At 39.0% G+C, this 9,930-nt stretch overlaps 1 protein-coding gene across 1 annotated transcript; it reads left to right on the top strand.

The window, feature by feature from the left end:
* Nucleotides 1-6,254: 6,254 nt before the first annotated feature.
* LOC113018245 (CD276 antigen-like) lies at nucleotides 6,255-9,551 on the top strand. The gene is made up of 3 exons (XM_026161309.1): nucleotides 6,255-6,607; nucleotides 6,715-7,074; nucleotides 8,633-9,551. The coding sequence occupies exons 1-3, from the start codon at nucleotides 6,550-6,552 to the stop codon at nucleotides 8,800-8,802; spliced, it is 588 nt and encodes a 195-aa protein (XP_026017094.1). The 5' UTR covers nucleotides 6,255-6,549; the 3' UTR covers nucleotides 8,803-9,551.
* The last annotated feature ends 379 nt before the right edge of the window (nucleotides 9,552-9,930 follow it).

Below are 9,930 nucleotides of genomic sequence, written 5' to 3'. Positions count from 1 at the left end.
TTCATGTTCAGATGTTGAAAAGCTCAGCTCAGCAACTTGAACTCATGAAAAAATTTAAAACATGTCAGTATAAATTTGAAGTGATATAAATGTGATCTGAGGTTTTCAACAGTTACCTACAAACACCTATTATACATCAGTAACAGAGAAAAGGAGCAGCATGTTGTGAGCAGTGATGCCTCAAAGGAACAAGGAAAAAATGTTTTCATGTCTATTGAAGTTCCAATAAATACTGTAATTTTCTCCATTTGGTGAAGCTGTTGCTGCTGTGGTCATCCTCTCCCATAATACATATGAAACTGTGGATGTTTTATCTTTACTCAGGAACATCCCCCAGCCTCCATTTTTTATTTCGTTGACCTCAGAATCTCCACCGATGATTTGTGTCCTGCAGGCAGCAGGTCTCAGAGTTGTGTCATCATGTAGTTCAAAGTTCTGCCTGGATTTAAAACAAAAATAAAAGTGAAGCATCAGGAACAAACGTGAGATTCATCCAGTTCAAGAACTCTGCTGTAGAAATCTACACTTTGGATCAGACTGTAGCTGAGAGGAGCTTCAATAACACCAATACTGGACATCTTTATTTACTGATAGTTGTTCATGATCAGAAATGTGTGAGTGTAAGTTCTCTAACAAAGGTTTCAGTATTATCACAATTATTTATTGTGGCAATAAGCAGATTAAACATGTGACCCTGGTGTCTCCAGACAGCTGAGTCAACAACAACAGCTGGTTAAAAACATTATGACAGGTAACGTTAGTTATTGTTGCGAAACATGGCAGCACTTCTTTATCAGTTTTGAAAATCACTTCCAGTTCATTTCTTTGTAAGAGAACTGAACCTTTTATTTGTATTTTATATTTTTACTGACTCATCTATGTCCTAGTCTACTCATCTGAGATGTAAAACAGTGGCATGAATGTTTCTGTTGTATTTTAGCATCTTATATGAGCTCTGTCGTCACATCTGTTTTCCACCGGTTAGCTGACCTCAGAACAGATTTAAATAAGTTAAATACAGGAAATAAATAGAACAGGTACAAACAGTGTATATATCACAGTAATATGCTGACTTATGAGTGTTATAGAGGAGGAGCATCACAGCAGCAACAGCTTCACCAAATGTACAAAGTAACATTCAAAGAATCTCACAGAAATGCTGCAGTTTGAACATCAACACTCAGCTACAGTTAGAGCTTATATGAGCCTGTCTGTCCAGATGGTGGCGCTGTAAGCTCACTTTTCCTGCTCTGTCTTACAGACATGATCTTATATTCTGATCAGAAACAAAAGAACAGAAAAGATGAGCAGCTTTGAGTCATGATCAGTAAAAGGAGGAAACACAAGAGTCGATTCATCTGGAATCAAACATTTTCAAACAAGTCTGGAAAAATGACAAGAAATGTTTCTTTGTTTGTGAATACATTTCTGTATTTACTCCGTGAAAATCTCTCCTCTGTCTGTGAGCTCTGCAGGGAACACTGTGAGTCATTAACACAACTAACAACACAAATACAACCAGAACACAATGTTCTATTTTTTCTGGAGATCCCAGAAAAGTTGGAAGATGGACCAAGCACAGAGCATTACTTAAAATGGAGAGCAGCTCAGAGTCAAATAGATATTGCTGTAGTTCCCTTCTGTTCTTACGTGTTTACACTGCTTTGTCCCCTATTCTCACTTTGAGCAATAGTGAACATCTCACAGATGTTTCTGTTTAGTTCAGGATTATCTGTAAGCTGGAGATATATATTGGACTGTCAACCTTCTGTACAATGTATTTCTGTCTCTACTCGTCACCCTCACAGTTTCTGTATTTTATTTCTTTTTTCTTTTCTTTTTCTTTTTTTGAGCAGTATAGAATCAGGATACAGTACTTACCTCTGAACCACTGTGCCACTTAACACCGGGTCCATAGATGGTGATGATCCGGCACCATTTCAAGCCATTTATCAGAATGAATCGCCTCTTCCAACTTCACCTCTTTAGCTATTAAAAGCTTCCACTGGAAAAAGATCAAACACCTGCTGATCAAACTGATCCTCTGAGTCACATCAAACCTGCTGTAGAGCAGAGAACAAGAAAACAGACATTATGCAAAGGTAACCACCATGTCGACTTAAATCTTTATTAAAGTGCAGCCTGGAACTGTTCCTGTGTGATAGAGAGATTCAGGAGTCCTCACAGTATTCACTCTGAAGTCATGTTGAGCTGCATTTAACAAATCTACTTTGTTTCAACACGTTTTTGCTTCATTAAATGCAGAAGCCCAAGCACAGAAAACCAGAAGTAGTCTTTGAGAGATCCCCGTGTTTTCAGTTTTGATTTGTTTTTTTGGAAGACATTTCCAAAAATGAGTGAAGAGAGGTGAAGGAAGTCTGTGTTCATAACTGTGCTTGGGATTTTTTTTCAAGTGTTCATGTTGTTTGAAAATACTAAAATCTCCATTTGTCACTACAGGCCTGTATACAGTCAGTGTTGGTAAATTTGATGAGCTGGATATTTAAATAGTTCAGAAAGAGATGCAGCCCTGTGGATTTGGGAGGAACTGTGACTTTAGTGAAGTCAAAAGTCCAACGACACAATAATATTCCCCCAAATAATTGTTCACAAGAATACCTAATGATATGTTTTGGTAGTTCCAGATGTTTATAGAAGTCACTTTTTTCATGGTGAGCATCAGTTTACCTAATAATGAGTCCATGATCACTGGTGAAGGCAATGACTCCTGATTTAAGGAAAGAAACGTGAGAAATAACTGAAAATGATTCTGACTCCAGATATCCTGACAGCTGCACCTGATCACACCTGTTTGCTTTAACATCACTGATCGAGTTCAACGATCAGGACATCAGATAATGTTCCTGAGCTCACTGAGCAGTCCATCACTGAGTGTGATTAAAACTGAATGACTGATGGAGACTCTGAATCTGGTACAAACTAAACTACAGCTCATCAATATCGGATTTTTGCAAATTTCCTTTTTCAAGTCATAATCAATAAAAACAATCTGATTTATACATGAAATCTATTTTTTGTTTCTCAGGTGATCAGAAACAGTTTAGCTGCTGTGGCTGCAAACATTTGTCTGTGCAGAAAACACAAACATGACAATAACAAAAGAGAAGTTATAGAAGATATTTTGGGATGTTGGGGTTACAGGTCTGAATAAAGTCTTCTGTCAGAAAGATGGCAGCAGTCCAGGAACAGTACATGAACTTATTGCTTTACAATATACGTGTGACTATGATTATGGTCATAGATAACTAGAAACACAATCATAATAACATTATTTACTTGACACAAATAATATCTCAAAATATCCACAAGGGGTCACTGTCAACCAACAATTTACTTCATAGCGCATCACAAAGTTTGCTAATAGTAAAAACAATAGAAACGTCGTTTAACTTAAGTCCTAATATAGATGGATGTAATTAGTGCTAAATAATCTTACCAACATAGCATCAAAGTACTGAGACATAAAATCAACTCAGTCCTATGAAACTGTTCCTTTGGGGAAATCCACTAGGACTGGCCGCTGATGCAAAATGATTCTTTTCCCTAGACATCCTGAGGCCAAGTCAGAGCAGGGAAATCTGAACAAAGTGGGAACACTGGACTTTGTTGTGCTGGTTACCTGATCACTCACAACATTTAAACTTGAAACCACAGAGTGGTGTTTCCATCAGCTGCAGGACAGAGTCATGGACAACAAGGATGCAGCGAATGTTTGAAAAGAATAAACATTTACCAGCTGAAACAAGAGGAGACGGCAGGAATAAGAATTTTATATTTTACTGTATCATTGTGTCCACTTCCGCTCTTTATTTGTGCACAACTTATTTGACACTTTTGTCTGTTTAAAGCATTTAAAAGCAGCGAGGCTCTCAGGCTGTTATGGTCTGTTACACTGCAGCTATAAAACTGTCATACTGTGGATGGTAGCAGGTTAGGAGCCAAATGCAAAACTGCAGAGTTCACAAAGAAAGTACGAGCCATTGATATAAATCTAAATCAGAGTGCAAATTATAAAAATTAACACAAATCCAGGAAGTCAAGGAAGCCAAGCATACAGGCAGGTAAACAGTATAACACAACAAAGAACACATGAAAGAGCACACTGAGCTAACAAAGCGAGGATGTAAAACAATCCCACAACCAGTAAACCAAGAACTAACTGAGAACATCTTTACAAAGACCCACAACAACAGATGACCTAAAATACAAAACTCCAGAATCACATTTACAGAGGACAGAAAAGAAACTATAAAAAATAACAAATAACAAAAAGTATTTAAAAGTAAAAATTAAAATGCCAGGATACACTTAATAAACTTTTTGTTTCAATCATCAGTTGAAGCTGGTAGTTCATGTAGTTTTGTGTAGTCAGTGTAATAATCATCATTTAATGATCAACACCCACACAGCAACAGGCTAACAGTCCAGTTTAACATTTATAAACCTGCTGCTTTTGGTCACACTGACAGTTTGATCTATAAGTCAGACTGTTTTTACTGATTATGAAAGATGAACAATAAAGTTAAAGACCCAAAACAACACTGATGAGCTGCAGACTGTCTTACAGACCATCCACCTCACTTCACCCATATTTAGACACTAAACCTTGACTTGGCCCATCCTGTCTCACCACGTGTTCCTGGGATCTGTACTATGAAGATACCCAGGACATCTTTCTGCTTTGTGCCTTTACTTCTCCAGCACTGACGACAACATTTGTTCTAATTTTGTCCCGATTGCCACCAAAATCAAATCAGCTGCAACTGTGTTTTTATGCACCATCACGCAAACTTTAAAAACGACATCTTTCAAAAATGTGGAACTAGAGGATGCAGCATGTAAAGCACAAAAGTGACTCCACTGAAGATTTTCCACACTCAGTTTTACTTTTAAATTCAGCAGACAGCGAAAGCGCTCCCTCAGCAGGGTCATAGCGAAACAACACCTGGGAAGGTGAGTGTTGGGTGTGTCTTATATAACCTAACAGCACTCTACTCTCCAGCTCAGTGAGTGAAATCTGTCCGTGGATGTTGGTGTGTGCAGAATGTGAGTGGAAAGAAGAGCAGACAGCAACAGTAAGTATTTGTATCTGTAACTCTGTTTTTATGTCAAACGTCTCTGAAAGTGTTTAAAGTGAAATCTCTGCTCTCATTATCATTAAAAATAATGTTATTATTTTACCAGCTGATGTTACAGTGAAATACAGACGCTGTCCCTGTCTGATGTCATTTCTGATTTTTTTTTCCTGCCTCGAGGGATTTAAGAGGAAACGCTCTAAAATCAGGTTTGTCTGTATTCTCAAATTCCATTTGTTTTCTCAAGTTCCCAGAGTCCAGATGAACATCTCACACCCCATGTCAGCTCTTTATGCATTTTTTCCTGATTTGTTTTCTTTTTAAGGACTTTTACTTCTTTTGTCCTCCGTGTATCCAGTTTCTTCTTTTAAGGACACACTACACACCAACTTTCTAGCCAATAGCTCTTTGGGAAACCTTCTTGCTGGCGCCTCATGTCTGTCAGACTATTTAAGCTTTTGGCAAATGAAACTACAGAAATAAGACGGGTTGACAAGGTTCTAAAAACAAAGTACCTAAAGATAGATTTTAAAACTGGTTCCTTGACAAGTTTCAGTCAGGTGCGTTTGTTTGAATTATTGAAAAAATTCTGCTTCCGTCGAAGATAAATTTAAAGAAGTAAGAGCTGGCTCAAGACTTTTGCACACTACTGTAGCTACCAACAAACATGTGTTGGATAATATTTGATTTATTCTAAAACACAGAGCACAATTGTTTTTATACTTTCTTTTAAAGAGCTGTTTGATCAGCTTAAAGCTGAGAGCACATCCAAAACCTGATTTTTTTGTCTGTCTACTGATGGTGAAGATGCCAGTGAGATTATAGAGAGATAACTCAATTATAGCAAAAAACAAAAAACGATTGTGATCCCCAAATGTGGGGGCTTATCTCCCCACCACCACACTCCCTGCCATTGGCTGATGCCCTCTGACGTCAGTGCGTAGGTGGTTCTCGGTGTGCGAGGCTGGGTGCTCAGGTATGTACTGGCACACTCCCAGTGGCTGCTCGGTGAGGCCTGGCACCCATGGCACGGCCAGGCCCCTTGCAGAGAGTGGAGGGTCCCCGGCTCTCAGGTCTCTGAATCCGGGGACTCAGTCTGTTCTGGCCAGCTGCTGGTGGAGCCTGTGGGCATGTCTCCCCAGCCCCCTGTGGATTCTGCACCATGGCTGCTGGGTGGCCCCCCACTCCCCACGCTGTCAGGGGCTCTCCTCAGCTCTTTTCTAGGAGGGTGGTGAGGCTGCCTCTCCAGTGCTCCTCCTTTGGCTCTCATCATTTCTGATTTCACTATATTTTGCTGTCAGCTTGGATAAACCTCTGCACACTTCATCCATAATAGAACATGCTGCTCTACAGTAGAGGATATATTGAACACTGTAGATTTTCCTTCTTCTAGCTGTACTGACTGACCTTTGACCTCATGTGTTGAGGACTCTTCACCTCTGTCTCCTCTCACATGGAGAAGATGATCTGCAGGATCCTGCTGCTCATCATCCTCACCTCATGTGTCTCTGGTTAGTTTACAGCTTCACTTTATGAACTCCAAATAAAGCTCAACAACAGATTTGTTCCAGTTCTCAGTGTGTCTGCTCCTCTCTTTCCCTCTCTGTCTCCTCAACAGGATCATTTGTAGTCAATGTGACACAGACCTCCTATCAGGCAGGGGAGAACCACAACATCACACTGGAGTGGACGTTCACCACCAAACCTGACAGATCCACCAAAACTCTCAACATCCTCTGTGAACTTTTTATCAGTCGTATATCCTCAGTCCTGTATCACGTTCATGAAGGTGTTGAGGTGTCAGAATCTCAGGGTGAAAAGTTTTCAGGACGAGTCCAGAGTGACAAAGACGCCCTCAGAGAAGGACGAATCAGACTGCAGCTGTCCAGACTCAGGACTGATGACTCGGGTCTGTACCTGTGTGAGGTCAACACTGATTATGGCTTCGGCTCTGCCAGCTCTCGACTCAACGTCACTGGTATGTTGATTTAGCTGAAGTTAATCTAGTTTCTCTTATTACGATGGTGTTCACTGTTCGATCCACTGAGCTGTTAAAACAGACCATAGACTGTGTATGAAAGATGTCCATAGCTTCTGGGCCTGAACAATGAAGTCAGCGTCAAAAGACTTCAATTCTTTTTTTAGTGAATAGCAGGGTGTGGTTGCAAAGCACCTCCATTAATCTTTGATCTCAGTAACCACTCTCCCCTTTCATTTTTCTTTTTTTCCCCTTTTTAACTGAAATGAGACCACAACTGAGGCCATGATACTTAAACCCAGTAGTTCTAATGGTTTTCCAAAATGGGACCTGTGACCGTTCCTTGTTTCAAAAACCTCAACATGATACGATGGACTTTAACTTAAAATTGAATAAAAAGATTAATTTTGTTATAAAATTGGGTTTTTACTGACCAATACTTCTTTCTAAGGTCAATCCCTTCTTATCTTTTACTCATTTTCTACAGTTCTACATGTTTTTATTACATTATGACTTGACTGTTACACTGCTGTATATTTTGGTGTGAATCATGTTTCCCTTTCATGCCATCAGTTGGTCCAAAATTTGAAACCTGGCCTTCTTACTAGAACTCAGAAACTGGAGCCTCCTGTCTCCTGGCCTCCATTCACTGGCTTCCTGTGACTTTTAGGACTGATTTTAAAATGTTTTCTCTTTTTAAAAATCCCTTAATCTCCTAACATCACATGTTCCTTCAAGCTCTCTGACATCTGCTCACCAGTTACTCCTCAGTGTCCTATTTGTCAACCATTTAGTTATATTTATTGATGTGAGGCATCTTTGCTTTTTATTATACAACACTTTGGTCAGTCCTGTAGTTTTAAATGTGCTTTATAAATAAAATTGGGTTGGAAACATCTCTGCTCTAGCTTTAGGCTCAGCTTACACAAACTAAAAGCAAAGAAGAACATTAGTATAAAAGGCAGCACAGAAAACACAATTCCAATGACTAAAGTGTGATTGAGTGGACAGCCTACAGCCCACCTCCACAGTGTCCCACTGCCCACAGTCTTCATGTGATCAGAGGTGCAATCACTAAAAGGAAGAAACAGACGGCTGTTTCTCTCAGAGTTCAAATATCTTCAACCTGCAGACATCAGTCGGCTGCTCTAACCTCAGACTGTTTCACCAGTTAAACACATTTTTTTTTATCTGTTAGTCTAAACACAGCAGAGTAGATCTGCTGCTGAACTCAAACCGAATAAAACAAGAGGTTCATTTCATTCATGTTCAGGTTTCCTCAGTTTCTCACTCAGATTCACCTCCTGCTCATCACGTGGAAACATCAAGATGACCATAAGAAAACAATACTAATCATGGCTTCATTAAACAATGTAGGACGTTATGGTGACTGACTCCATCTTTTATATACAGTCTATGAAGTAGCCCTGATGTAGCTTACCTGCTCAGAGTCATGTTGATCTATACGTAAAATTATGACTTGAGTAACTCTGTGTAACCGACATTTTACTTCAATCAATCAATCAATCAATGATACATATTTTCATGTCATTTACAGCAGCTGATCAGCTCCACCCTCAGAGACCGACAACAGCAGAAAGTGGAGGCATGGCCGGTTTCTATAGTTTAATGGGAGTGTTGGCAGCTCTGCTGGGACTGCTTGTAATATTTTTAATTGTTTTCAGAAATAAAGCCAGGAGACAAAACCCTGTTACTCTGTTACTCTGAGTTAATGAGTTTACAGTTACTCTACTGTAAACTAATTATCACCAGATGACAGTGTTGGATTACATTCATCCATGTGGTGATGTAGCAGCTGTAGAGTTAGGAGTTGGTTTAACACAGAAATGAATGAAATAGTTTCAACAGATTGTTTTATAAACCCACATAATCTTTAACATTAATGTAAAAGTTGTTTATCGTTGTTTAATTTTTCACACACAGCATACAAAGTGTGTAAAACCTCAGGCTACAGTTTATTCCTGTGCTGTGTGAATACCTCCAGTAAGTAAAGCAATGACTGGACTCATCTGATCGACTGCTGTGTGTCCTCAGAGACGCCTCATTGTATCCACTCAGCATAATCCCAACTTCAGCTCCATCAGCTCACAGAAATAGTCCAACCACAGTAAAGAGGACTTATTGTTTACCGTGTTTAATAAATGTCAACACCAGATTCAGTCTCTGCAGCTTTATTTTCATGCTGCTCTGAAACTCTGAAGGAACGTTTACAGTCTAGATCTCCATGATGTAACAGGACTGTTTAACCTGAGCTGCTCATCGTTCTTCAAAGCTCTCTGAGCTTCTACAGGATGGCAGGAAAAATAAACAGTAACTATGTTGATGAAGCAATGAGGGGCTGAAACCACACACTCAGTAACTGATGCTGAAAATAAAGTCTGACTACAGAAAGTAAAAACATGTTTGTCTTTTTAATAAAGGTGGAATAAACCCAGACGGGACGGAGCCCTGGTGTTAATGAAGTTGTTTTGTGTGTTGATTGTAAACTCTTTTTTGTTTTTCCACTTGTTTAAAAATAAATAAATGAAAACACAAAAATAAGAACTTCTCTAATACAAATGATTTTATTTACAATGTAAACATTATTACAGCAGTGATATGTCTGCATAAACATTTTCCTTGTACGCATCATATATCTTACTTATTTTAATGATAAAACGTTAAACGGTAACCCTCTCAATCAGCTGTTACAGTCTTTAGTATTCATGGAGGTGAGAGATGAAGCTGAAACTTGTAATGCAGCAACAGGATGGGACACAGAAGAAAAAGTCTGTTCAAAGATTTCTCATTTTTTAGTAAAACAAAAATCATTGTTTACACTAATGTTATTTATCA

Source organism: Astatotilapia calliptera, unplaced genomic scaffold, assembly GCF_900246225.1.
Source record: "Astatotilapia calliptera unplaced genomic scaffold, fAstCal1.2 U_scaffold_5, whole genome shotgun sequence".
In the NCBI taxonomy this organism is placed as follows: Eukaryota; Metazoa; Chordata; class Actinopteri; order Cichliformes; family Cichlidae; genus Astatotilapia; species Astatotilapia calliptera.
The sequence above is the reverse complement of the archived record's forward strand: the minus strand, read 5'-3'. Positions and strand labels throughout refer to the sequence as shown.

Coding starts and splice junctions, on each gene's coding strand:
- LOC113018245 (XM_026161309.1), top strand. CDS start 6,550: ATGGAGAAGATGATCTGCAGGATCCTGCTGCTCATCATCCTCACCTCA. Junction 6,608..6,714: donor CCTCACCTCATGTGTCTCTG/GTTAGTTTACAG, acceptor TCTCCTCAACAG/GATCATTTGTAGTCAATGTG. Junction 7,075..8,632: donor CTCTCGACTCAACGTCACTG/GTATGTTGATTT, acceptor TGTCATTTACAG/CAGCTGATCAGCTCCACCCT.